Raw genomic sequence first — 24,718 nt, forward strand, 5'->3', positions numbered from 1 at the left:
GATCAAAACACCAAAACAAAATAATCGCAAAAACAGATCTCCTTACAACATCCAATTTACTCGTCGCATTGCCCCTGTTTGCCGATGTTCGCATTGCACGAAAGTTTACCTCTTTGGTTCCTCTACCAAATTCACATTACCCGACCAGCAGGGCAGCACCCACTCAGCCACCACGAAGGTGCCCCCCCTCCCCCCCGCTAAGAAGCACACACTCTCACACTCTTTCTCTTTTCGTCCAATTGTCTAGAAATTATATTAAGGTTTCCCCGGGTTAACCTTCATTCACCGCCTAAACAAAGTGTATTCCCATCACCACGTTGCTGGAATCAAATTCCCACCAAAGCATCGCTCTCCTCCGGTCGCCCTGAATTCCGTGCGTTGGCACAGGCCAACAATGCGGCAGAGGAAGAAAAGGGGAGCGGTAAGAAGCCTGCAGCGCTACACGGCATGTGTCCTCTCATGAAAAAACGGAAACTCACAACCATTTTTCCAATAAAAAAGCAAAATACAAACTCCAAAAAAAAAACCATATATATTATCTTTTGTTTTTAACGCAAACCAAGGGAAACCCTTGGCCTCAGAATCATCTACTACAGTCCGCAGTGTAAGGGTAAGGGAAGCACACAACAAAAAAACCAAAAAAAAAAAAAAACTAAAAAAGAAGCAAAGTCAACAAGGAAAAAAAAAAGAAAAGACGGAGGGATCCCTCGCCTTCAGGTAGAGCTTTAACATAGAAAAGCACGACTATATATATATATATATCACTCACCTTTCTCTTCTTTTCATCAAAACGCTGCTTCTTGTTTGTTAGGAGGAGTTAAAGTGAAGCACATCACCATTTGTGTCCTTCCTGTGCGATACAGCCTCCGTGCTACACCAAATTCCCATCGCCAACTATCTCTTTCCTCATCTCCCTCTGTCTCTCCCCCTGTGATCTTCCCCTGCTTGCTGCCAGGAGGCCCTCCACTTACCTGACATCAAGGGAATGTGTATTATTTATTTGTTGCTGACTGTTTTATCCTTTCTATTTCCGTTATTTCATTCCCGCTTCTGTTCTGCCATCCCCGGTGCCGTCCCGTGTCATGACGAGAATAATCATAATACTCATCATAGCATCCATGCGAAGGTGTGCATATGCGTGTGCAGTGAGAGATTGTACACATATGTGTACGCACTCAAGCCAGTGCCCCCTGCCTTCCTGAAACCTCTCTCATGCTCCTTCTCTTGTTGGCGGTGAAGAAAGCAAAAGATGAGGGAAACAATTTGCTTACGCCTTCATGACACTTTAAACGGGGTGCGTCGACCTTTTTTTTCTTCGCTCTCGGAGCAGCTTGAAGCGTTCCCGTTCCGCAACGTCGCGTGGGGTGGGTCTCAGTTTTTTCTGGAAGTACAGCATCGACAGGTCAATAATAAAGATAAGGCTTCCCAGCAAGAGCAACAGATACAGCCAAAACTTCACTCCTGCCATCAAAACGTAAACCTGCCAATACAACGACGACTCCCCAACATGGGCAAAAGAAGAGTATGCAAAAAGGAAACAAACCACAACAACAGCTGAAAAGACAAACCCCACACCCTGCAGGGGTTGCCAATACCGCACTTGCAGAGCCAAGCGGCCCAGCACAACCGACACCAGCATAAACAGGCTCATGGTGCCCCCCATACTCCCAGAAATATCACTGTGACGGCTGAAGTCAAGGCCCATCATTGTCGGGTAAAGCACGTAAAATATGGCACATGCGTGGAACGCAGACTCAAAGACCCACCGCAACATCACAATCAAATTAAAATACAGCCCCCGTGAAAGGGGGGCAAAAAGGTCAGGGCGGCAACTTAACACCGCAGGGGAAATGTCCTTGTCAAAGATACCCATAAAAAATGGTGGGATGCTAGTCATCATAATATTGTAGAAGGTCAGCAGCCACCCGTCAAAAAGTGTGAGTCCTGAAAATCCACAGTAAAAGCTAAAGATAAACTGCATAAAAGCCAATGCGAAGTTCTTGTAAAAACTCACCACGATGCAGCTCGCATTACGGAGAAGAGAATATCGCCCATGAACGGCACAAAGTCTACGAAGGTTTCTAAACCTGGGAATAACGTAATCCGCGGCGAGGGTTGCCTGTGCTCCTTCAAGGCCAATAATACCAATGCCAAGACGAGCCTCTTGAAGCATAGTCACATCATTTGCGCCATCACCAATGGCCATGGCGGTATGGCCCGTTGCTTTTTGAAACATGCGTACAATTTCGGCCTTCTGCAACGGCGTGAGCCGACAACACACAGCCGAACCAAGACCCATGGACAACCTAAGAAATAAAATATAGTAGTGCTCCATCACCACATTAAGGGATATGCCATCGATCACAAGAGTACACCGAACACCCTCTTCCTTCCCACGTTCTAAGTACAACTCTGCTTCATGTAAATCAGACCCAACTTTTTCCACCGCTCTCAAGTGTTTAGGGTCAATTGAGTCCACGTCAACGTGCAAAACATAGTCATTCCTTGGATCACACAGCGAGGCTGTGGCGGCAACTGTCACCGCTGTCTCCCGCTTGTCACCAGTGAGCATCCATACCACAACACCGGCGTCAAGAAAGAACGATATCGTTTCTGGAACTTCCTCTTGCAACTTGTCTTCAATACCGGTGGCTCCGAGCAGTCGCAGGTTCTGTTCAATCTCGCCACATACCTTGTCAACGGCCTCACTACGGCGTACAAGCACCTTCCCGGCGTCCAAAAAACGTGCGTTCCACTCCTCGAATTCTTTCGGAGTGAGGTCACGTGTAGCGACGAGAAGTGTACGTAGCCCGTATTTCGCCATATCTGACAGTGTTAGTGACAAACTCCGTTTATACTCCTCAATATCCGCGTTATCCATGGTCCGAAAGTTTATGGAACTATCGGCACCTTTTGCAAAAAGCATGATCCGTTCCTTATTCCGTTCCCGCAAAACGATACTCATCATTTTTCTTTCAGGTGTGAAGTCCAGTGTAGCAAGGATTTCATACACTATGGTCTTCTTCTCCACCCTCACCGTCAAGGAGCTTGAGGTACGCTCCCGCAAACAAAAGCCGTGCTCTGCAGCAGCAGTAACAAGTGCCACTTCATCAGGAGAACTACCCTCATACACCACCCCAAAGGGGCTGTGGGTGTCTGGAAACGGCTGAATCGTGTGACAAAGAGCCAACGCAAGAAAATACTCTTCCGCGGCAGCACGTGTTGAACTCTGTTTATTAAGCAACTCTAGTGAACCTTCAATGTCTTCCCCACGAATTGTATTACCCATAATATCACCCATTTTAAACCTCATTGCATTCTCTGTTAAGGTACCCGTTTTGTCCGTAAAAATGTAACGCACCATCGCAAGTTGTTCGTTCAGATTTGACGTGTTAGATTTACACCGGCGCAAACATCCGTTGACAAGCTCCACCATTTTGGAGTCGCGCTGCATCCAGTAGACCTGGATAACCTTACATACCTCGATGGTTACAAACAGCGAAATGGGTATAAGATAGCTAAGTAATACAAAGTAGGTGAGGTAGTTGAGAAACCACTGTGAGGCAGCCCCATGCTGCTCCAGGTACCACCGGATATACCAGTGTTTGTGGTGTTTATTATTCCACCACACCGAAAGCGAGCAAAGCAAGACTAGAAAGAAGTTTTGCAATAAGAACACAATGGCTATGAGAATATTTAGTTTCAAGTCCAAATCAGAAGATTTTGATGTCCGTTTCCTTAAATTGCGAAACATTTTGGTGTCTGAGCCGGCGTAAATAACAAATCCCCATAGCCAATGTGCCTTGCGAAGAACGGAGCCACGATACAAAAACTGGTTCAGGTCAGCGGCGCAGGTGTCCCCGTTGAGGTCAATCCAGCCAGACCACAATAAAAGTCCGGGATCAGGGGGGATAGTGTGTAATGTGAGTCGTGCTGCTTCCAGGGTTTCAGGAGAGCAAAGTGATCGCGTCACCTCAATTGACTTACGACTCTTTAGGCTTGTTTCGCCATCCAAATTGCAGGTATCAATAAACACCTGCCCTTTCTCGGAGTGGGAAGACAGGAAAAATATATCAGCGTGCAATTCTTCTCCAGAGTACACTCGCACAACATCCCCCACATGCAGCTGCCGGCTAGGAACCTTTACCACCTCTCCATTCACAAGAACTTCCACCTCAACAGAGTTGGCCTTACTGTCCGCCCTATGACGCCTGAACTCCTCCACTCCCTCCTTGGTCATCGCCACCCCAACAACAAATACAAGTGGGGCGACGGCGGTTGCAGGGCTTACAGGAGAAACACCAGGGATAAGAGCGAGAACCATGCAAATAAGAAAATAAAAGTTGCTTATTCTTCTAAACTGCATCAGTAACTCAAGTGGAAGGAACGTCCAGAGCGTATACTTTGTCGTCTTTACAAAGTTGTCAGGGTAATTGTAGGGTGCATTCGCTTCGCGATCGTTCATATGCACAATAACCTCCGTTTGTTGCTCTTCAACCTCCTCTTCACGTTTGCAGCCGCAGCACCATGCACAACTCATCACCTCCTCACACAAGGTGGTTTGCTATGTTGGCAACAACAAAAAAAAAAAAAGTCAACCGTTTGGAAGTAATGATGTGTATGTAAACGTAGATACACGCCGGCGTGTCGGCGATGGTTTCTCTCAGGTTGTTGTGCCCAATCACGCAAGCGCAGTTTATTTCCTTATCCTTAACTTCCCTTCCTTTGTTGTGTCTATCTATCTATATTCTCAGTTTTTTTTTTTTCTTCCCTTCCGGGTCCCCTCAGCCGTTAAGTTACCGGTGTCAAAGGAACAATGCACTCGCAAAGCACAAGATGCGTTTTCAATGGCTTCAGTGGCTGCTTGTCTCTCTTTTGAATTCCCGTGCTTTCCTCAACGCTTGCAAAGAAAAAATGAATTACGACAGGAAAATTCCATAGCGCAGAGAGCAAAAAAAAAAAAAAAACATAGATAAAAAAAAAGAAGGAAAAACGTAACAAGAGGCATTTGTCACGTGTACAGCAGCTGTCGTTTCAAGGAGACACGCAAAGAGGGACAAAAGGGAGTAAGGAAAGATTTGACGCAGCCAGTCGAAATGTGGCCAAAGACGTTCACAGCTAAAAAACGTCACTCCAAAGCCGCTGCATGTGCTGGCAGCAGCATCACCGCGATGTGACCCTTATGATCCTTCAGAGCAATACGACCACGCCCCTCCATGAAATCCCGCAGCAGGGTCAAGGCTGTCGCTGGAGTGAGTGGCACTAGCCCACGCCTCTCATACGACGCCACCATATCCGCACCACTCCCCAATGTAAGTGGTCCATCGCCTACGCCTGCGCCGGTGTCATGGAAGTCTTTAAGTTCCTCCTTACGATGACTACCCCCGTCATCATCTTTATCACCACGTCTGCGCTTTCGCGTATTGTGTGATGATAAAAGTTCTGGCAAGAGTGGAGGCAAACACCTTGACGCGTTTCCCCGGCAAGACTCCAGTGCAGCAGTCATTTGGACTTCTGATCCAAAAGCCACAGCCGTGACACCGTCGCTGAGCTCATAGCGGGCGACGACCCCGTCAAGGGCGTCAACTGCAGACGAGGAAACCGTTGCGCACATGGAGTGTGCGTAGTGTGCAAGCTGTGGGGGTAAGGTTTGAGGGGGCAAGCTGCCATGCTCCACCGTCTCAACACGACTGGCACGTTTCACGTGGATTGACACTTCATGGAAGATCAGTGGTGGTCCCTCCTCTAGTCGTCGAAGTGCGTCAGTTACCGCCACCTCACTCTTGAAGTGGAGGTAAGCGTGTCCCTTGTGAGTCCCGCTGCGTGAACCCTGCAGCAGCTGAATGTGTACGGCTTCAGGGAAAAGCGTTGCGAGGAAGTCTCCAGTCTCCTCTGCAGAAACACTCTTCGGAAGCTTTGACACAAACAGCTTAAACATGCTCAAACACAACGAGTGCGGAAACTAAAATCCTTCGTCTCTTCAAGAAGGATCGGAGAAAAAAAAAAGAAGGCTTAGAAGGCCTCCCCACCATGAAATCCCTTCTCCCAAAAGAGCAGGGCAACACCGCAAAACAGTAAGTAAGGAGGAATAAAAGGTACAAAGAGAGGAAAAAGCAAAATCTTTCTTGTTCTTAACGTTTTTGTTGCTTCTGATTGCGATGAATGCCGCTGCCTGAAAACGCGCATTACGTTCTCGTATGACAAATGCGGTTTATCTCACCCTCATCTTCCCAACTCCTCCCCATCCCACCCATCGATCCATTCCATGCCTCTCCTTTTACCGCCCACTCTATTTTTTCTTAATTTCTTTTTTCGCTGTTGCCAGTGTCAGTTTGCTTCGGATTTTGCTGGTCGAGTCATTTCAGCCCAAGCTTTGTGAGTATCGCCTCATTTTGTGCCTCGATGCGGCTGCTCTGGCGCTGCAAACGCTGAAGATCAGTCAAAATGACGTTGAAAGATGAGGTGGAGACGTCACTGCCAGCGACACTACCCGCGCTGCCTGGTCGCCGTGGCTGGCGTGACTGGAGCCGCGCGTACAGGCGACTCACTGTGTTAAACATCTCCTCCACTGCCTCCGTGTCAATGATGTTTTCGACGTCCACAGAGTCTTCTTGGTCTTGCCGCTCGTACGCCTCAGCAAGATTCTTCAGCGCATCGCGTAGCTCGCATGAACGAACCCTCACGGAACTTGATGAGTTAGACGCCATAGAAGGCGACTTTGGAGGAGTGACACCCATGTTCAAGGGGTCGTAATGTAACTCCTTCCGCAGTCCCTCATTCTCAATCGATTCAATGTTCACAACGTCATCCTCTGGTGTTCCTGTCGGGCTTATCGATGGCTGCCCCTTTCGTGCTGGACTTCGCACCCCGTACATTGGGGCATCGGCAAATGTCACCTTGTCCCGCTCCTTTACGAGAAGGTCGGCAGCAATTGACGGAGTCAGGGGCGCATCGCTCTCCGCGACGGTGTGCATGTTAAAATTCAGTATGGACTCCAGAGAAGTAAGAGCTGAGACCTCCACCACAGACGTGGATACGCCCACGTCGGGACCTTCTATAGTGCTGACCACCTGCGGCAGCTCCGTTGGTGCGCGGTCCGACTCCCACTTTCGCAACAAGGGGAGTTGCTGACTGGCAGAAGTCGACGGTATCTGAAGAATGCTATCCCCCTGTGCCAAAATTAAGAGCCCACTAGAACTTGTCGTTGTTGCCGTGTTTCGTCGCGAAAACACAGAGGTCACAGAGTTCGATCGCTGTTGGCCTCCTTCATATTCCTTGTGTGTGCGTCGGGTGGTTTCGTAGAAACCGTGAAGGTCCAAAAAGCGGGACTGCAGCTCGTTATTTGTCGGTCCACCACATGAAAGCGAACGCCTACTGCCACCGCGCTCAATTTGCTGTCGCGGCACCCGTTTGACATCAGTTGCGACCGCCGCCTCTATGCTTCCAAGTCGGTGTACGGAAAAGAGACCCCTCGAGTCACACAAAATCAGAGAATTCCCGTCAGCTGTAAAGCCAAGAGAAATGATAGTTGCAGAGCCAAGGCCACTTGATTCCCGCTGAAGCGAGAGGTGTGCCACCGGTTGTCTGCCCTTGAGAGACACAAGAGAAATCTTCACTGCGCTGCGTAAAGCAACAACATCACCTTTTGGAGAGGGAACCGCCTCCTCTAACCCGGGTGCCTGCAGAGGTGTGCCGACACGCTGCATCGTGATGGGGTCCAACACCACACAGTAATGACGATGGACCAACAAAAGCGTGTTGCCTGCGACAACGAATGAGATAATGTCGTCCGAAACTTTGACCTTGTCTCCTGTCTGGAGATTGGCGACCAGGTGCGTTGACGCAGCATAAAGCGCACCCTTCACGGACACCAATTGTGCCAGCGGCACCTTAAACCCGGTCAAGCGTGTAGAGTGCAGCCCTTGAAGGACAAATTCACCTCTGCCCTGCCACTGCCCGCTAAAGTAAAACAAACTGTTGTCCAAGGAAAGACACGCAAACTGGGTTTTTTCATGAACAACTAGGCTCGTTAGCGGCTCAGCGACACCGAGACGGCAAAGTTCACGCTCCAAGTTGGGCGTAATCGCAACAATTTCATAGGCCGAAGCGTCGTAGGCCAGTAACACGCCCAGACTGGAATGATAGACGGCACATGTGCTTTCAAGCGTCATGCTTGAGTTTTTCCAAAGTCTCGTGTCGTACAGTCGCAAGCGCCGCGGGGACCATAAACAGAGCGTGTCTGTGCCTAAAAGAATCCAGCGTAGCGGGGCCTCATCTGGCAAGACGGGGGTGTACTGATAAACGTGATGAAACGCCAGCTTGGATGCCCCGTTCATGGGCCTGACGACGCGGTATCGCGACATGTCCCCTCCGCTAAAAAAAAAACGGCTCGATCCTTCCCACACACGGCAGCCCCGGTGCAGAGTGCATCTACAAGCCGTGTCAGAAGCGATGAGCCTACAACGGCGGGGGGAGCATTTTGCTTGATCTTGCCGTGAAACTCCCACTTGTCAAAGGAAAAAAACCGAATCATCGGCCCACAAACTATGATGTCGTCTGCCATGCGGTACGCAGCGGTGGCGGGACACACTTTGCAGTCCATCCACTTTACAGGCGCCCCACTGCGGCAGTCAAACGATACCAAAAATCCCACGCTTGTTAGCACCGTCAACAAAGTCTCAGCTCCTCTGAGAGGAACAATTGCGACAAACTCCGCATCTCGTAACTCGTTCACGGCGCTGCATGTCTTGCTCAAAACTGTAAAACCTATGTCTCCGCCTCCCTCACCGCTAACGTTTTTCCTGCTTCCACTTATGCCGCGGTGCCCAGTCGCATTCGCTGCACCGTTGCTGGGTAGCTGTACCTCCCACAACGTGACTTCCCGCTGGGCGCAGGAGGCAAATCCAAAGGTGCCTGGTAGCGGTACAATGGCATCCAGGGCGTCCGCACACCCCCGCCACAGCAACAATCGTGTGTGCACGTCCCACAGCGATAGCTTAAAGCGCGTTTTCGCCAACTCTTGGGAGCCGCAAGAAACCACAAGCACGTCAAGACCCGTTTCGTGATCATCAATAAAGCAAGACGCAAATACACTTTCACCTGTGAGATGCATTGGCAGGCGCGTGGTTGTGCTACTAAGAACGGGGTTCGACGCCGTGGTTAAGTACAAACCATGGTGTGCAGTCCCAATACAAAACGTCTCTTTGGTTTGGTGCAACGCAACCACGGACAGGTTCTCCCCAGCCTGCAGTGATACAATCCTCATCGCACCAGCAAAGTCCTCATCACATGAAGAGTGCTGTTCCCCACTGTCGTCTGGTATACTACACACAACTACCATGTCGCTGGCGCAGCCATACGCCAGCCACCTGCCATCACCACCCACAGACACTAACGAGGGCGACCGGACGGCGTGGCCAATGACCACTAAGGCCTGGTGCATCGCTACTCCCTTGTCAATGTGGCTGTTGACGCTGTTGTTTTCGCCTCTCCCCCTAGAGGCCAAAATGACGGAGAGGCGCCTTCAGCGCAGCAGAAAAAATAAGAATAAAATAAAAATCAAAACACAAACAAACAAACAAAAGAAAACAAGCTGCGCCAAAGACGCAAGCAAAACGAAAAAATTGGTGAAGAAATACGAATGGATAAAATGCAAACAACACCCATGCACAAGCACACGCGTGAACAAACAACAACAGAGTAAGGGCGGGGAATCACAGTATTTGCCTCATTTCTTCTGCAATGGGGTCCCCCGATCGAAGAAAAAGCTCAAACGCACGCTGTGCGCTGTGCACGTTGAGCTTGTGAAGCTCAACACTAACACTAGGGTCCGTCGAAACAAGAAGCACATAGGTACAGTTTGTAAAGGGGTGAAGCAACGCGGTAAAGTTCTCCGTGGTAATCTGAAATCCATCGAGACTCGTCGAATTGTTCATGCAACTTAACTTAAAATGTTTCACCGTCTCACTCACTTCTGTCGTTCGGAATTCGCATTTTGGTGTGCCAATCGCACTGCTGTCCGTCTCAACGCAAGTGTCGTCGTTAGCATAGTTGTCATTATTGTTGCCGCTACCACTGCCGCCAGCGTTGCTTACAAATCTGTCATCGGCGTCCTTGCGGCTGACGTGTGTCAGGCAAAGAAACGTGCTGCGCTCATAGAGAGCCACCTCCATCGCGTTGCAGCTGTGGAGCAACTTTTTCATCTCTCGCATGAGAACATCTCTATGAGGTATGAGGGAGCGTACAACACTGCTGTATGCCAAATAAAGTGAGTCTGACCAAATGCTCGTAGCAAAGAACTGGATGTTGCACGCGGATTCGTCAACCTCGAGTCGCGAGAGAATCTCTGCCTTCCTAGACTCAAAAATAGTCTTACGAAGTTCCTTGGCGATGAGATCCATCTTATGCAGCAACACAAAAATCTTCGCATGTGGACTGTATTGTCGAATGTAACGCATAGCAGACTGAAAGTACTCCAACATCTCCGGCCGGCTCCAATCGGTTGACATCCCTCCATATGTGTCATCACTCTCGCGGCTCATGCTATTGATGTCAAACACGAAAAGCATCACACTGACGCTTCGGAAGATGTACTCCTTCTGGCGGTTCAGGTACTCCGCCACGTAACGGTGCTGCCCACCACAGTCCCATAGGTTGAGGTAGAGGTTGTTAAACATGCGCACTTGGCTCTGGTCCAAAGATATGGAGATTCCCAGCCGCAGCGCGTCACGCGGCAAATAGTTGTCGAATATAATGCTTCGCATGCACGTTTTCCCGGCCCCACCGGGGCCAATGAGTAGTAGCTTCTGGATCTGGTCCTGCATGATGACCTGCAAACACACCCACGACCCGGACCCCACTCAAAGGTAATGCGTAGTCAAGAAGCAACAAGCAATAAATAGAAAGAAAGGGAGAAATAGAAGAGCAAGAATTGTCACCACGAATTATTGCAGATGCGGCAGCAAATGCCACCACCACCACCACCACCACCACCGCTGCCACCCCTTTCGTTTAGTTGTTCTATGCTTGGAACACAATGAGCTGTGAGAGGCGTCGTTGCCGAACATACCAGCTCTTCCGTATCTTCAGTTGATGCCTTCTATTTACACATGCACACACAGACCAAAGCAGCACTCCTCTACTCCAACAACCTTCTTACCTTCCTTGTAATAAACAGATGAGGACAATGACGATGATATTTCATTTTCACCTACATACACGCTAGAAAAGTGCGTGGAGAACGCTTGTGCCTCATGGCACTTTCCCCGTCACCCCCTCTTCTCCCACGATACCCTCTTTATGCCCATTCCTTTTGGTATTATTATTCACAGTACCAATGAAAGCACTATCAACATAAGTTTGCCACGGCACAAGCACGCCATCAGGACTAAGGATAACCATAGGCGTACTTATACACTGACACACGAACATGGGAGGGGTTGCATCAAACTCCAGAAAAAGTTTCAAAAAAATTACAAGGAACACCGTTGTGGGCTACAGTATGCCTCGTGGCATGTTGTGCACCATCTCTGCGAAACCATATAAGATAAAGAGTAAAACAACGCCTAACGGCTTTACTTCGTCTTTGGAATATCGCGGGATCCCCCCGCGCACATGGACTTCAACACGCCAGTGCAGGGGAAGGCAACGGAGACACACCGGCGCAGCTGAAAACACACAAACAAACAAACTCGAACGCAGAATAAAAAAAAAACGAGGAGCAAAAAGTTTTAAAAAGCCTCAACAAGTAAACATATTTCTGCTCATAAACCCTGAAAAAGTGGCACCGCCCATGGAGCACTACAACCACAACACCTCCCACCGTGCGGTGGTGACGGAAGCAAAGATGAGAAGATACGGCAATAACGAAGGGCACAAATTCACCCCCCCCCCCCCTCCCCTCTCTCTCCCTCTGCACCAAAGCAGTAAAATTACCACCAAAGCCAGAACACATTCCAAAGCAACAATAAGAGTCTGGTCTGTAACAACAGTGCATGCGTGCTGACGAGTCGCTATCTTTTTGCAAATCGAAAATTTCCACGCATATCTCTTTCTTTTTTTATTTGCTCCTCAATTTTCCCCCTTTTTTTTCCCCTCGTTTTGTGTTATGCGTTTCTGAGTTTCCTCAAAACAACACGCTTAACGATAAACAATAAAAAAAAACACTTAGTCACACCAAAAGGGAGATATCAAAACAAAACAAAACAGGTAACGCAAATGTCTGCTCTTTAAGTGCTCCTCCCATTCCAGCAAGCACACGGAGGAGAGTCTGCACACACCTTTAAATGGCCAGAGAAAATTTAATCAGCAAAACCACCAAGAGAAATATATGCACATATAAACACGAAAGAATAAAAAATAAAAAAGATCCCTTTTCCCGCACCTCCACTCCCAACAAAAAAAAGAAATATTAAAAGTAAAATTTCAAGTTATCAGTCCATAAATGCTGAAAACACAAACTCTCCGCACGTCTTTACCAAATAAGGCAAATACTCATCAACTTCTGCGGCTGAGCTAAATTGCTTAAAGCGCAGCTCCTCTTTTTCCTCGTCAGATCCAAGGACTTGCACTATCATAATAGCCCCTAAATTTTCGCTAAATCCGCAGTAATTGGGCACGGAGAAGACAGTGAGTGCCTTATTGTCGTGGCACCATTCATATCCCTCCGACACAACCTGGTGAGCTCTGCAGATAAAGTCAAACTGGTTCATTTGGCAAAACTTCTGGCTAGCCTGTGGGCCAAACATGTATCCACATCCCCGCATGTTTCGCGCAAAGTACTCCGTCATATCGGTAGGATCGGACCACAATAGGCCACCTACGACCTCGCTAAGGACGCTGTCAAGAGCACCGCCGTAGTCCAACCGCTCAATTGTCTTTATGATGTCAAATGACTCTAAAAGCGGTGGGGAAAGGCCTCCGTGAGTTGCGAAGAAACGAATTCGCGGGGTCGTGACCACGGCGGCAAGAGGCAAATAACGGAATACTTCATTAAAACATACCCAGGGGGCATCACAGCCAAATTTCGCGCGTACCTCGTTAAAGAAACCATATATAGAAGATATGTGTGGGTCCTCGTGATTCCCACGGAGCATATAAATAAGTTGCGGGTACTCCACCTTCAGTGCAAACAGCAGCATTACCACCTCCACCCCACACGGTCCACGATCCACAAAATCCCCCATAAAAAGAAATTTGCGGTCCGATCCATCAAAGTTCAGCTTTTTATCTGACTGTTCTGGTAAAATATGGTAGATAAGATCGTTGAAATGACCATGAATGTCGCCCACAACCACGAGCGTTTCGTTTTGTTCTACTTGGATGTTTAGCAACACTTTTTCCCCCTCCAAGACGGCCTTAACTTCATCGCATAGGCGGCCCACCAGCTCCGTAGTAAAGAATCGTTGCACCCCTTCACCCGTTGAAATAGGTGTTTCATCTTGAAGAGGATTGTCAGAAGCTTGTGAGACAGATGACGCCGTACCAGAGTGCAGCAGGCTATCGATGAGATCAAGAAAAATGCCTTTTCTCGGAGGTGCAGCAAAAAAATTAGAACGCGACGAACATATTCCAGTATAAAGGACTCCGGGGAGACTTTGATCGCACGTCGACTGAGCTGACTCCTTCTCACCATCCCAATACACCAGATTATCTGAGTCCTCAGTGTCACGTTTCACATCGGGCTCGTAAAAAACAGAAGCGACAGCACTCATACGTTCCGGCCTTCGATTCATTTCACTCACGCAGAAACCTTCCCCAAAATTACCGCTTTTCGTCCCTCCTAGTTTGCACGGTTGCTGCTCTTCCTGCTTCTTTCCTGGCTAAGTGCTCGTTTCGCTTAGTATCCCCGCTGCCTTTGCGATGAGGCTAGCACACACACACACAGTGAGAGAAGGGGATTTCGTAAAAATTCTCTGCCCAGGTTACCGTGGATAGTTCCCTGGAATGGATTGGTTAGTTTATTAACCTTCAGCGGGCTCAAGCAATCCTTAAAAAATAAATATTAACAGCGACACAACGGAGCAAGAAAAAAAAAAAGGTTAGAAGCTATAAAATGGAAAGGAAGTGGTAAGAGGCAGTACAATGCACAGGTCAGAAGAACACCACTAGCACCAGAGAAAAAGGACAACTAAAACTATGAGAGAGTGAAAAACCGGTCAGCAGAATAAAAATAGAAAGAAACTACTGTGGCGAGCGGCAGTGACAGTATTGATGGGCGACAGAGAGGGGAAAGAGGTGAAAGGCCCCTTCGTATTGCTTGCGTTGTTTTTGGCACTTCCTCCACCACATATTTTCTTCGTCGTCTCATATATATATATATATATATGCTTGTATTCGTTGTTTCCTCCTACTACTTCGCACCTTCCTTAAGCGGTCGTTCTCGTCGGTCTCGCAGCGTCCATTCTGACCCCTTGTCTTCTTCACGCATTCCCAACACGTACACTCTCCTCGCCTGTTTTCTTTTTTTTGTTTCGGGCCCAAACTTTATGAGCTTTTGTGCCCGCAATCACCCCTTCAAGGCTCCCATAATCCCGGGTGTTTGTGGTATTCATCCTCCTGCTGCTGCGGTTTTCTCAGACATTCCCTCCCTTCTTCCTCGTTTTCCCTGTTTTTGGTTTCATACCGTCTGCTCTTAGTACCTTGAGCCCTCCTCCGGCTGCGGGAGTTTCTTGTTTGCCGGCTGCGCCATCTCCCGCCGCAGCTCGGCAAGGCATTTTTCCATCGTGTAGCGACGCTCCCAGTTCTTGAAGATGTGGAATCTTGTGCTGTCAACCGTGCCGTCGGGATTCACACATGGCAGATTCACACGGCTAACGAATTTGATGTGCGGCGGTTTGTTTGGGTAGTTCTCATCGCAGTAGATTGCTAGGGAAAGAATGCGATTCTCAAATGTGGTGCCGGCTGGCCCAACAATGGTCCCGTTCCAGTAATGGAGATAAATGTCATCTGTGCCGCTAATACCGACGGACACGTTCTGATTCGACCCCGTTCCCTTCTCGCCTGCCTCAAGCTCCTCCAGCAAGCGAAAGCTGCGCGGTACCTCCACCATAATTGTGTACTGTTCGCAATTCGTTTAATGTTGCTTTAGTTGTTTGGCTTATGTTGTGGTTTTACGCTTGTTTCTACAAAAAAAAACAACCTTTACAGGAGGCCCAACCCAAGCGAGAGAGGGAAAAAAAAAAAAAGCAGATGTGTGTGCAGAAAAAAAAAGCAAATATACAGACGTGCCAAGCGAGTCCACAGGAAACACTAACACGCCAACGCAAGCCATTATTAATGGCACCAAGCAATACAAAATAAGGCCAAACGCCCCATATAAGCATGTGCAAATGAGAGAGAGAGAGAAGTGAAATGCAGGCAAATACGAGTAATGCGTTGGTGAGGACACATTCACGTCTTCACAGAGACGCCCAGTCAGAAAGGGAGAGAATGCGTCCAAGAAAACACCAAACATAATTGGATGCGGGGAAAACACTGCATAGGCAAGATGGGCGGAATCATCAATACATGAAAGTATATAGATATAGGAACAAAAAGGTGTTAGCAGCCGATACAACCGCAGTAGCAGCACCCTGCACATGCAGCCAGACGCACACAACACACACACACACGTGAAGGTAACGAAAAGTGCATGCCTAACAGATATATGTATGACTACGCGTACGTACACTCATACATGTTTTTCGACGCATGGGGAAGGAGACAGAGCCATCTCTAACACAGAAACAACGACCAAGAACAAAAAAAAAAACAAATATATTCTTGCAGCCATCCCCCTCATGCTGGCAAAGCGCGCACTTATGCCACACTCATTCACATTCTCGTGAACGGTGTTGATTCATTTAGTAAAGGGTGCGTAGCATCTCATCCGCGCATACACATGCCCACAGTCGTATGTGTGTATATAAATAAAACGAAAAGCTATATCCAGTGAGAAAGCACGTCATCATCTTCTTGCTGCTGCTGTTAGTTTACTTCCCACACACCCCCTCTCCCCACAGACACAGGCATATATCTCTTTCTCTCACACATTCTACCTTTCCATTCTTCAGCTGACTCCATTTACCACGTTGCTTCTGTACGTTCAACTCTATTCATCTCGTTCTTCTCTCTTCTGCTCATATTTTATTGTATAAGTTATATATATATATATATATATATATATATTTGCTTTTGTCCCCTTTCACCGGCCACATCTCTCACTTCTCTCTACTCCTTTCCTTTTCGCGTTCCCCACCCAGTCACTCGGTGCCACTTCCAAGTGGCGGTAGAGGTGAGCACAACGAATAAACAAACAGAAGAAGAGAGTAAAACGCCGCAAACAAGCGGAAAACAGTCACACAATCAAACAACACAAACACAAAAAAAGAAAAAAAATGAAAAGTACAGGAGACGGAAGGAACATACAAAAATAGATATTATTATTTTTTTTGGTTTTGGAAACACTTGACCACACCAACTGACTCGCACACACATACACACCACTACGACCTCCTGGCGGAAGCTGCAGCTGCACTGCCAATGGCGTCTGACGGTGGCCTGTTGATAAAACGTGCTTCTTACAAAACGATGTGTCACCTACCACCGTTGCCGCGTCGCACCAAAACAACGCTAGCCATGACCATACAAGAACACAGAAACTCACACACACGCACAGACGAAAAAAAAGGAGTTAGACCGAAGATGCCCAAAGAAAAACAAATAGGCAGACAAGGAATGTCACGGCTTTGACATGAGGAATCACATTTCGTCGGGAAATATCGTCTCATCACGTCCGTCAGGAAAAACAACTTTATAGATACCGTCAGGATAAAGAATCTCCTTCTTACCATCTGGCAAATGTCGTTCAATCTGGCCAGAGGAATGAAACTGAAATACCTGCACACCGTCAGCATGTTGTGTGTGCGTCGTTTGTGCGGCGGCGTACCAATAAGTGCTCTTCCCCGACGGAAACGTACGCTTAACGTCCCCGTTTGTGAAGTAGAGAACCACATGACCAGAGGGAAGGATCAACTTCCGTGTACCATTCGCATAGTGAATCTCCCGCTTACCACTACGGTATAACACTTCTCGCTTGTTGGGATTTTCTCCCAAAGCCGTCTGTGACACAACGGCGTCATTCGGAAAATCCTCAGCAGGTGCCGGTTCATCCTCCGCCGTAAGTTCCTCTGCCGTTGGTGTCCGACGTGGTTTGCGTGAAACAGAGACCGTGGAACTCGATAGTGACGTCATCCGCAGTGCCGCAGTGACTTGAGATTTGGCGTTCGGCACGCGAGGGGTATTGACGGGGTGACCAGAAACCAGTCGTTGGCCGCGTAACTCCCGCGATTTGTCATCCATCACCGCCCCTTCCCCTTGTGCTTGTTGCTGCTGCCTTCGCTGTTGCTTCCCCTCAGCCCCAAGCCGCTTAAACGTCTTCTCCTCTTCAGCCTCGAGGCGTTTGCGCTCCCTCTTCTCTTCAGCCTCGAGGCGTTTGCGATCCCTCTCCTTCTCTTCAGCCTCGAGGCGTTTGCGCTCCCTCTCCTTCTCTTCAGCCTCGAGGCGTTTGCGCTCCCTCTCCTTCTTCTCAGCCTCGAGGCGTTTGCGTTCCCTCTCCTTCCTCTCAGCCTCGAGACGTTTGCGCTCCTTCTCCTTCTCCTCAGCCTCAAGGCGTTTGCGCTCCCTCTCCTTCTCCTCAGCCTCGAGGCGTTTGCGCTCCTTCTCCTTCTTCTCGGCCTCGAGGCGTTTGCGCTCTTTTCCTTCTCCTCAGCCTCAGCCTCGAGGCGTTTGCGCTCTTTTCCTTCTCCTCAGCCTCGAGGCGTTTGCGCTCCTTCTCCTCCTCTTCAGTCTCGAGGCGTTTGCGCTCATTTTCGTCATTTAGGCGTCTTTGCTTCCTTCCCCAGGCGGTGACGTTTTTTTTTTTCTATACTGTTGCCAACTGTCGAGTGAGCTTCCAGGAAGTCGTGGTTTTCTTCACTATTTCCCCCAGTACTAGAAGTGCCGCTGGGTACATGGCGCCAAGCATTTGGCGCAATCTGCAAGGGTGGCACCGACACCGCGACTTTAGAGCTGTTCTCGAGCGCGGCAATTTGTTGTTCTCGTGTCATTTCTAGCAATTCTTCGTTGCGTCGTGTCAAGGACTCGATCTCACGCCGCAAACGACTGGTCTCTGCCTTCTGCAGCTTCTGCGCTTCCCGCATGTGGGTTGTCATTCCTTCCAGCTGTTGCCGAAGCAGTTCATTCTCCTGTGTTAGCTTTTTGTTTGACTCCCTTTCCGTCTTCAGGAGCCCTAGTGTAGATTTGTACCGTTCCTCCACCACCTTGGCATCCTTCCTGGCTTGCCACTTGTCCGATGCTCGTGCGGCGTCCAGCTCCGCGCGCTCGTCCTCAATTTCCTTCTCGACTACAATGCAATAGTCTTCAAAACGTTTTCTATCGCGTTCTAACTGCAATCTAAGCTGCTGGTATCGCCCTCGCTCTTCTTGAGCTGCCCGTAGCTCTTCTTCAAGCTGTTCTACTAAATTTTCTTCTTCGCGGGTGGAACGATAGACCTGGCGTTGTGGGCGCGAGAAAAAATTTCGACTACTTCGCGGGTAGTCATCTTCTTGGCCTACAAAATCCAAATAACGATGCACAGAGGATTGACGCGAAACCCCGTTACCCAGCACCATGTCCTCGCCTCGATATCGTCGCTGAGGTGGACGCTGCCGTTCCACATCTTCATACTCATCTCCCCGTCGCGGCGTGGGGAGGCTCATGTTAGAGCTGAACCGTTGCCCTAGTCCTTCTGATGGTCTGTCCGGATCCTCGGAGCTACGTGGATGTTGCCGCGGCTTTGCTGTGATCCCCAAGTCACCATTTGGTTCCAAAACCTCATTCTCTATTTCCAACTCAAGTTTCCTCGCGGCCGCTTGTTGTTGCTGCTGCCACTGAACTTGAGGCTGAGCCGCCCTACGCTCCTGAAGAATTGGAGGGTCGAGAGAGTCTTGCGCTTCATCACGCGCAGCAAGATTAGGTGGCGGAGTACGCTTTGGTACAGCGATGACAACTGCTGCAAAAGGGTCGTGGTTCTTTCCCTTGCGCATATCATTAGCGATGGCTTCACGCAGTGATCGAGATCCCCGTCGTTCGCTTGGCGGGCTGTCACGGCTGACGCAGTTATTGCTGCTGCTGATAGCTTGATTGCCGTGGTTGTTCCCTGAGACTGGTGAGTCTGGCTGACACGTGTACGACAGTCGTCCCTCATCTTTGCGTAGGAACTTGAACGGCGCATTCTTCGGCCTATTTCTCTGCGATGCAGCCACCGCCACGCCTCGTGAGGAGGATTGGCTCCGAACTGGTCGCGGCGGTGGGGTGTCGACCATGTATACTTATACGAGTATATATATTATATATATTATATATATTATATATATGACCCTCGTCCCTCCCGCTGCCTTCAGCGTGTGGCGAGCAAAGACGTTACTACGGTCTCTCCGTCTGTCAAAGAGTCCGACTCCGCGTGTCCCCTCCTCCCTCCAAGAGGTCGATGAAGCAGATTGGATTACTAAAAAAAAAAAAAACCACTTCACAACAGGTTGGAAGACGCGTATCCGCCCTACCTAGTCGCTGAGGCTCAGTGCTCTTCCCCCTCGCTTTTTATTCCCCCGAACACTGAGGCACGGCCGTGGGCAAAAAAAAATAAATACTTCCCTCTTCCTTTTCGTTTGTTTGTTTGGTTCGTGTTGCGCCAGATCCAGCAAGTACAAGGGCAAGTGTGCAAGAGAGATAAAGACAAGCAAAAAAAAAACTGCATTTGAGGGTTTGGTTTACTCCACAAGAGACCTTGCACCAACGAATAGCCCACATTTTGTTACGCGCCTCCAGCAAGAAGCAAGCATGCAGGTGTCAGGTGCAACGTTTGAAAAAAAGGCAAATCATGCATACACTGCAAGAAATAGAAAGAAGGATCTATGAAAAGCGGTGGTTACTCCATCACCTGATCCACCACACGAGAGGATAGCAATTTCTTGGGAGTCTCCACCGCATTCCCCGGACTCAAAGGCTGCGCGGTGGCGGCGTTTGCGAGCAGTTGTTCCGGCGGTGGCACAGGGACAAAGGCGACCAGAAACGCGGCAAAGATAAAGTAGCCGCATGCCATAATGGTGCCAAAAACAACAAATGACAACACACACAGCCACCACAACGAGAGCGATGTCGGCGATGGTACAACGGGAGTGGCAAAAGGAGTATTTGTGCCAATAGATGAGACCACCTCGGCGGATCGTTGCTGCATGATTGTTGACACCTGTCGTTCAAAGCGTTCCGCAAGCCGATCCTGTGTGTGCCGCAGCTCTTCTATAATAGTTGCCGAACCCTGGCCCACGACTGCTCGCATTTCTGAACCGATACCACCCAATTGGGAGACTTCCTTAGAAACTTCTCTTACGCTCGAGAGTAATGCCTCGGCGCTCTTTCCCTCCCGGGTCTCCTGCTCATCCAACTGATTTCGCACGGAACGCAGCTGCTCCGTGCAAACCTCAGCAATGACGCCTTGAAGAGCTGCTGGCATTTCCTGCTGTATGGCCCGGTTAAGCATACCACGCCACTCCTCCCGTTCATTCCGAATCTCATTGGTCAGCGCCACAGTATGACCCTCCTGCAAATTTGTCAAGTTATTTAATCTATCCTGTAGCTGGAAGGCCATGTACTGTTGCTGCGTCCCGAGCGTTTCACTCTTTTCATTGAGGTCAATTTGAAGCTGCTGTAGCTGCTGCTTTGTGGAGTTGGCAAGGGTCTGCTCAATCGATGATAAAAGACGCTCTAGAGTCTGCTGGACTGCACCATTCACCTCGGTCACCAATGCCGCTTCCGCACCAGCCGCGTCTTCTCTAAGCCTCAGTCTATTCTTTTCCAGCGCCTCGAGAAATACCTTTACGTTGCTCACTCCCCCTTCAACCAAGCTCCCTGTAACAAGAAATGATCGAAGTGTGATCAACTTCTCCCGCATTTGTTTCACTTGTGCGCTTCGAGACGACTGCAAATGATTAAGAAGAGCGTCTATGTCCTTTATGTATTGCTCGACATTGTTTGGCACTGAAGACTGCTGCGGAGACGCTTCTTCTAGGGAAGGCACCACAGCAGAATCCAGTTGCATCATTTCCTCAAGTTTGCTGGAAAGCACCTGCAGTCGCTCATTTAGCCGAGCCTCCATTGCCTCTAAGTTTTCCTTGTTAAAAATCGCATCCGCAGGAGCCGGCGTTTCCTGGGGGGAACGATACTTCTGAAGCTCCGAAAGAATCTCCTGTGTTACCTCGGAAAGGTTGTCAAGTCGTGTCTCAATGGCGTCTCCCCTCACAATTTGCTCTGGAGGTTGTTGTTCCAATGGCGGCGATGTAAACAGTGGAGTTTTCATCATCTCTAGCGATAGGCCCACCTCCTCTAGTTTCAACCGCATTGCCTCCACTGACGTCACCACGCCTTTGTATTCCTCGTTAGAGGACACAAGCTCGTCAATCCGCCGTTTTCCATCCTGCACCTCCGTTATAAGCTGCCCAAAGCGCTGCGAAAGATCTGAGGTCATCTGAGTATGCAGAGTTTCAGCCTTATTCTCCGAAGCACTTAATTGAGCTTTGATTTCATTGGCAGACGCAATGCTTGTTTGTGCCAAGTCAAACACCGCTGTATTAATGGAAGTAAGAATCGGCCCAGCTGCATCGTGTTCTTCTTTAATGTTTTCAACGTACGTCTTGACATCCTTCAAGGCGGCTTGCAAGCTGGCAGTATGAGATTCTCCTGATTTATGAACTTCATGTATGGTGTTTTCCATCAAAGATAATTTTTCCTCCAGACCTTCCGGCAAGCGGCCAACTGTGTCACGAGCCTCCTGCTGCACTGCTTCAAGCGTTGAACGCAAGGAACTAGCGTCGCTGGAAACGATGTCTTTGATCTCCTTCAGGAGGCGTCTGTTGAGCGTTTCAAGCCCATCTGTAATTGCCAGGGGTGTCACTGCCTCGTCGCTTGACCGCTGTTGAGCCTGTAGCGCCTCAAGCAATACTTGTTGCTGCTGTTGCAATTGTCCAAGTAGAGTTTCCAACGCATCCCCAACTTTACCTTGCGTTACTTCCTGCTGTTTGCTAGATGCTTCTTGCACGCCGCCAAGGACTTGATCAAGATAGGTCTGGAAAGGTGTTAGATCGATCTCCTGCGTGCGCCCCATCTCCTCCTGTACAGTGGACACGATGTCCTCTTTTAAAGCTTCCAGACGTGTCATGAGAGCCAAGTGTGTCTCCTTTGAAGTCATTGACTCAGCCAACTCTTTGGTGGGAACCACTTCCTGCACGGCATCCTTCACACTTTCGGCAATGGTCTGTGCCAGCGTGATGAATTGCTCTTCACCCACCCCCTTTAAGCCTTCCTCCACAGGAGCCACGGTGAACTTCACGGGCCGAGTCGTTTCCATCCTCGCCACCGCTGCGGCCAGCTCCTCCAACTTTGGGCTGAGGACGGCCGCCACGGCCTCCACAAGACTTTCCCTTGTGAAAGATGGGGCCTGTGTCTGCGGGGATTCAGACGGAGGTAAGGAGGCAAGAATGCTATCGCTAATACTTTGCGCCAGGGCAACCATGCGATCATCATCAAGGTCATGTATGGCAGGCATAGGATCTAAGGCAGGTTTTTGTTTTTCTCCAAACCTTTTCTCCAGCGCACGTAATTGAGTCAGTAGTTCTTTCACATCCAACGATTGCTCCTTCAGCTGCTGCTCAACCGTCGATGTCACCCGGTCAGCCAGATCAGCAAGTCTGTCGCAGTATTCTGCAAAAAGATCTTCTTTCTTCTCAGCCTTCGCTTCAACAGAGGCAGACGGAGTCGTACCGCGAAGAGCGTCCAACAATTCCTTTCTTAGTCGCTTTATGCTGTTCTGCACCTCCTGAATGGCAGTCTCGTGTGTCTGCTGCAGACTGTGAACCTCCATCAGCAGCTCCTTGATGTCGGTAAACCCCGCTGTCAACTCACGCAGTTCCTCAAGTCGCTCACCATATGATACCAAGAACCCCTCCAGATCCGACCCCTTAACGCTAGAACCATCGTCAGGGGAAGGTGCAGGCGCTTGAGCATTTTCTCTTAGCCCTTCCAACAATGTTCGTACCTCGTGTTGTGCTCTCTCAACGACTTCTGTTATGGCATTCCTCACAATATCCTGAACTGCATCAAGACTAACTGGGTCTTGTGGCGCAGATGAGGATGGAACATTATTCCTCTCCAACACATCTTGAAGAGATATAGCAAGCTGCTCCTGTTGCACACGTGATGCCTGTTCAATGGCCTCGACGACACGCATGCGCATATCTTCAAAAACAGGGTCCATGTTCTTATTGTTCGCTGCAAGACCCTCCTCCAGCGTCGCTTTCAATGAAATTTCCAACTTTGCCACGGCGGATGTGAACTCCTGTGTGAGGTGGAAAAGCTGCCGGGTCTCTCCCTCATTCCTTGCCGCGGCTGATGAACGCTCCGCTTGAATCACACTGGCAATTCTTGCACAAATGACATCTGAATTTTCCCCCAACATACGAGAAAGTGAGACTTCTTGTGTTTGCATTGCGATGCAAAGACGCTGCATCTCCTGACGCAGACAGTCTGCAACCGCGTTTACAACGCTGCTCGAGCGGCCGTCTTGAGACGCCTCGGCAGCATAGCCGCTCAGCTCCAGCTGCTCCTTTACCTGGTCTACAATCACTGTGGCCACCGAAGCCAACTGCTCCGGTGAGATTGCAACAATGCCCTCCTGCTGCGAAACCGTTCTGCTGTCTGCAGCGTCTACCTCGCCGCCAAGCGAATTGTGGACGCTTACGTCAGCACCCAAGAGAGAAAGGACAAGTTGCTGCATCTCTGCATCCGCCGGATGCAACTCCGTTTCAACAACAACTCGTTTTGATGTGTCTACCCCTTTTAGAAGGTCCTTCGTAGGTCCGTACCCCTTCGACCGCACTGTCGTCGTCGGCGGCGGTGGTGGTAACGGAAATGGCAATGATGAGATGCATCGGAGCCCCAAATGCATTTGCAGAGCCCTTCCAGAAACCTGCTGAGCTCGCATTGCTTCTAACGGAGGGCTTTCTCCAGCCTTCTTGTCGTTGTTTTCAGGTTTGCAGCAGAAGCGAAAAAAAAAAAACCGACCGGGTCGTGTTTGAAGAAAAGAAAAACCAGAGAAAGGATCATAGCAGGCATCACCAAAGAGAATGGTATACATGTACTAACACAGTGAAAAAAATGGGTAACCTCGACAAATAGGCTCACGCCCACACATACACACACGCACACTGACTGACAGACAGATGAAAGAAAGAAAAAAAATTCTCAATGATTGCTGCTAGCAGGTGTATTATCCAGAGCTGCTGCGAGACGGTGTCACCTCCATTGCGTCACGACTGGTCGATGTGACCCCTCCACCACCACTTCATCCCCCCATATCAAGCGGCACCAGATGGGTGACATTGTTGTCTGCACAAGATGTGCAAAAGCAGGATAGCAAAAAAGAAAAAAAACGCAAAGAATAAAAAGTAAAAAATGACGGAAAGCGAAGGCCGGCAGAATTCTAAATGAAAACGTGACTGCATGCCGATACTCCATATTTGGTCATTCCAACCCCGTTGGCGGGTTCACATTGCGGTCCGGGCATAGAACCCCTCTCTCTCTCTCTCTCTCTCTCACACACCGGCACAAGAAAAAAAAAAAAAAGAAGGCGGAAGGTCTCCTGTCTTGA

At 49.2% G+C, this 24,718-nt stretch overlaps 10 protein-coding genes across 10 annotated transcripts, besides 16 other annotated features; all 10 read right to left on the bottom strand.

Annotated features, from left to right (window-relative positions):
• The first annotated feature begins 491 nt into the window (after window positions 1-491).
• Window positions 492-526: a microsatellite.
• Window positions 527-621: 95 nt separating this feature from the next.
• Window positions 622-693: a sequence feature (A-rich).
• A 52-nt stretch (window positions 694-745) lies between these two features.
• Window positions 746-762: a microsatellite.
• A 523-nt stretch (window positions 763-1,285) lies between these two features.
• On the bottom strand, window positions 1,286-4,540 carry TraAM80_00258 (phospholipid-transporting ATPase 1-like protein; the record flags this gene model as incomplete). The annotated part of the gene is made up of 1 exon (XM_029377342.1): window positions 1,286-4,540. One exon carries the CDS (start codon window positions 4,538-4,540, stop codon window positions 1,286-1,288), a length of 3,255 nt encoding a protein of 1,084 aa, XP_029242822.1.
• A 411-nt stretch (window positions 4,541-4,951) lies between these two features.
• Window positions 4,952-4,993: a sequence feature (A-rich).
• Window positions 4,994-5,128: 135 nt separating this feature from the next.
• On the bottom strand, window positions 5,129-5,938 carry TraAM80_00259 (uncharacterized protein; the record flags this gene model as incomplete). The annotated part of the gene is made up of 1 exon (XM_029377343.1): window positions 5,129-5,938. One exon carries the CDS (start codon window positions 5,936-5,938, stop codon window positions 5,129-5,131), a length of 810 nt encoding a protein of 269 aa, XP_029242823.1.
• Window positions 5,939-6,356: 418 nt separating this feature from the next.
• TraAM80_00260 (uncharacterized protein) lies at window positions 6,357-8,336 on the bottom strand (the record flags this gene model as incomplete). Its single annotated transcript, XM_029377344.1, has 1 exon — window positions 6,357-8,336. The coding sequence occupies one exon, from the start codon at window positions 8,334-8,336 to the stop codon at window positions 6,357-6,359; it is 1,980 nt and encodes a 659-aa protein (XP_029242824.1).
• TraAM80_00261 (uncharacterized protein) lies at window positions 8,333-9,442 on the bottom strand (the record flags this gene model as incomplete). Its single annotated transcript, XM_029377345.1, has 1 exon — window positions 8,333-9,442. One exon carries the CDS (start codon window positions 9,440-9,442, stop codon window positions 8,333-8,335), a length of 1,110 nt encoding a protein of 369 aa, XP_029242825.1.
• A 93-nt stretch (window positions 9,443-9,535) lies between these two features.
• Window positions 9,536-9,591: a sequence feature (A-rich).
• Window positions 9,592-9,713: 122 nt separating this feature from the next.
• On the bottom strand, window positions 9,714-10,823 carry TraAM80_00262 (ras-family member, GTP-binding protein; the record flags this gene model as incomplete). The annotated part of the gene is made up of 1 exon (XM_029377346.1): window positions 9,714-10,823. One exon carries the CDS (start codon window positions 10,821-10,823, stop codon window positions 9,714-9,716), a length of 1,110 nt encoding a protein of 369 aa, XP_029242826.1.
• A 72-nt stretch (window positions 10,824-10,895) lies between these two features.
• Window positions 10,896-10,929: a sequence feature (A-rich).
• A 38-nt stretch (window positions 10,930-10,967) lies between these two features.
• Window positions 10,968-10,993: a microsatellite.
• Window positions 10,994-12,431: 1,438 nt separating this feature from the next.
• TraAM80_00263 (phosphoprotein phosphatase) lies at window positions 12,432-13,712 on the bottom strand (the record flags this gene model as incomplete). Its single annotated transcript, XM_029377347.1, has 1 exon — window positions 12,432-13,712. The coding sequence occupies one exon, from the start codon at window positions 13,710-13,712 to the stop codon at window positions 12,432-12,434; it is 1,281 nt and encodes a 426-aa protein (XP_029242827.1).
• Window positions 13,713-14,306: 594 nt separating this feature from the next.
• Window positions 14,307-14,326: a microsatellite.
• Window positions 14,327-14,632: 306 nt separating this feature from the next.
• Window positions 14,633-15,049, bottom strand: TraAM80_00264 (ubiquitin-conjugating enzyme; the record flags this gene model as incomplete). The annotated part of the gene is made up of 1 exon (XM_029377348.1): window positions 14,633-15,049. The coding sequence occupies one exon, from the start codon at window positions 15,047-15,049 to the stop codon at window positions 14,633-14,635; it is 417 nt and encodes a 138-aa protein (XP_029242828.1).
• Window positions 15,050-15,585: 536 nt separating this feature from the next.
• Window positions 15,586-15,611: a microsatellite.
• A 105-nt stretch (window positions 15,612-15,716) lies between these two features.
• Window positions 15,717-15,755: a sequence feature (A-rich).
• Window positions 15,756-16,138: 383 nt separating this feature from the next.
• Window positions 16,139-16,167: a microsatellite.
• A 114-nt stretch (window positions 16,168-16,281) lies between these two features.
• Window positions 16,282-16,330: a microsatellite.
• Window positions 16,331-16,364: a sequence feature (A-rich).
• Window positions 16,365-16,740: 376 nt separating this feature from the next.
• On the bottom strand, window positions 16,741-17,340 carry TraAM80_00265 (centromere protein J; the record flags this gene model as incomplete). The annotated part of the gene is made up of 1 exon (XM_029377349.1): window positions 16,741-17,340. One exon carries the CDS (start codon window positions 17,338-17,340, stop codon window positions 16,741-16,743), a length of 600 nt encoding a protein of 199 aa, XP_029242829.1.
• Window positions 17,341-17,852: 512 nt separating this feature from the next.
• Window positions 17,853-19,343, bottom strand: TraAM80_00266 (centromere protein J; the record flags this gene model as incomplete). Its single annotated transcript, XM_029377350.1, has 1 exon — window positions 17,853-19,343. One exon carries the CDS (start codon window positions 19,341-19,343, stop codon window positions 17,853-17,855), a length of 1,491 nt encoding a protein of 496 aa, XP_029242830.1.
• A 15-nt stretch (window positions 19,344-19,358) lies between these two features.
• Window positions 19,359-19,394: a microsatellite.
• Window positions 19,395-19,945: 551 nt separating this feature from the next.
• Window positions 19,946-24,052, bottom strand: TraAM80_00267 (protein p166; the record flags this gene model as incomplete). Its single annotated transcript, XM_029377351.1, has 1 exon — window positions 19,946-24,052. The coding sequence occupies one exon, from the start codon at window positions 24,050-24,052 to the stop codon at window positions 19,946-19,948; it is 4,107 nt and encodes a 1,368-aa protein (XP_029242831.1).
• A 197-nt stretch (window positions 24,053-24,249) lies between these two features.
• Window positions 24,250-24,302: a microsatellite.
• Window positions 24,303-24,641: 339 nt separating this feature from the next.
• Window positions 24,642-24,664: a microsatellite.
• Window positions 24,665-24,718: the final 54 nt, after the last annotated feature.

The sequence above is a fragment of the Trypanosoma rangeli genome (genome assembly GCF_003719475.1).
Source record: "Trypanosoma rangeli strain AM80 chromosome Unknown Tra_15.4_contig_00004, whole genome shotgun sequence".
Lineage (NCBI taxonomy): Eukaryota > Euglenozoa > Kinetoplastea > Trypanosomatida > Trypanosomatidae > Trypanosoma > Trypanosoma rangeli.